The sequence below is a fragment of the Tarenaya hassleriana genome, unplaced genomic scaffold (genome assembly GCF_000463585.1).
Source record: "Tarenaya hassleriana unplaced genomic scaffold, ASM46358v1 Cleome2381, whole genome shotgun sequence".
Classification (NCBI taxonomy): Eukaryota; Viridiplantae; Streptophyta; class Magnoliopsida; order Brassicales; family Cleomaceae; genus Tarenaya; species Tarenaya hassleriana.
Window position 1 is genome coordinate 1 of NW_010965684.1, and position 1,156 is coordinate 1,156.

The 1,156-nt window shown below is 35.6% G+C and overlaps 1 protein-coding gene across 1 annotated transcript; it reads left to right on the plus strand.

Moving 5' to 3' along the window:
- Positions 1–184: 184 nt before the first annotated feature.
- On the plus strand, positions 185–1,082 carry LOC104815515. Its single transcript, XM_010543929.1, has 3 exons — positions 185–487; positions 560–646; positions 735–1,082. Exons 1-3 carry the CDS (start codon positions 185–187, stop codon positions 1,080–1,082), a joined length of 738 nt encoding a protein of 245 aa, XP_010542231.1.
- The last annotated feature ends 74 nt before the right edge of the window (positions 1,083–1,156 follow it).

Here is a 1,156-nt window from a genome sequence, read left to right on the forward strand (position 1 = left end):
ACATATAAAATTAAATTTGATTTTATTATTTATTTTATTTTTTATAAAAAAATTTATATAGTAACAATGGCGTTGGGATCCTGAGCATGACGCACTTGTTCGGCGCAAGTGGAAGGAGGCTGTAATTCGTCTAGTGAAAGCCAGAGTTCACAAACTCAAACAAAAATGGCTTTCTGAACCCTATATGGATCCTCCTTATTGGGTCGAAAAAGATCATTGGGATCGAATGGTGGAGCATTGGGCTTCCCCAGCTGCCAAAGAAAAAAGTCAGCGAGCGTCTCAGAGTCGAAAAGCTGAAATGGTTCCTAATGCCGGAGGGCATGTGCATACATCGGGAGCTAAGCCTTTCAGTCGTGTTATGTATGAAATGGCTAAAAAAAGTGAAGCGCCAACGTTGCTAGATCTGTTGAAAGCAACACATACACGAAAAGATGGTGTGATGGTTGATGGAAAAACGCAACAAATCGCGGAACAAATTCAACATGAGGTATATTTTCTAATATAATTTTTTTAATGTTAATATTTTATATTTAATTTTAATTATTTTTTAATATTTTAGATTATTGCGTCGCAACCAACACAAGGCGAAACTTCTGCATCGGAACCTAATTTGTCGAAGGAGAAAATTGATGAGATATATCTTCAGGTAATTTTTAAATAAATAAATTTATAATAATTTCAATTCAATTTTAATTTAAAATAAATTATGAAATAATTATATTTTTATTATATAGATTGTTCCACCGAACAAATTTGGATGGATATACGGTATCGGTTCAATGCAAACCGATATCACATATCATCCTGGTGAAGATCCTCCTTCAACTGCTCAGGAAACGCTTTCACTCGCACGACGAGTGCGACAATTAGAGGAGCAGCAAGCTGAACTTCTTCGGCAACAAGCGGAATTCTTGCGTCGACAAGAAGAAGATCGAAAACTCATTGAAGAACTACGAGTGCAAGCAGAATTTTTCAATGAGTTCCAAACGCGAGGATTTCCGAGCTTCGGAAGCGGTGGACAAGGAAGCGGTGGCGGTGGCGACGGCGATGAAGCCAATTACGACGGGAAAAATCAAAATTAAATATTTTATATTGTTTTGGTTTGTAAATTAATTATGTAGAACTTTAATTATATATTTAAATATAATAATATTTT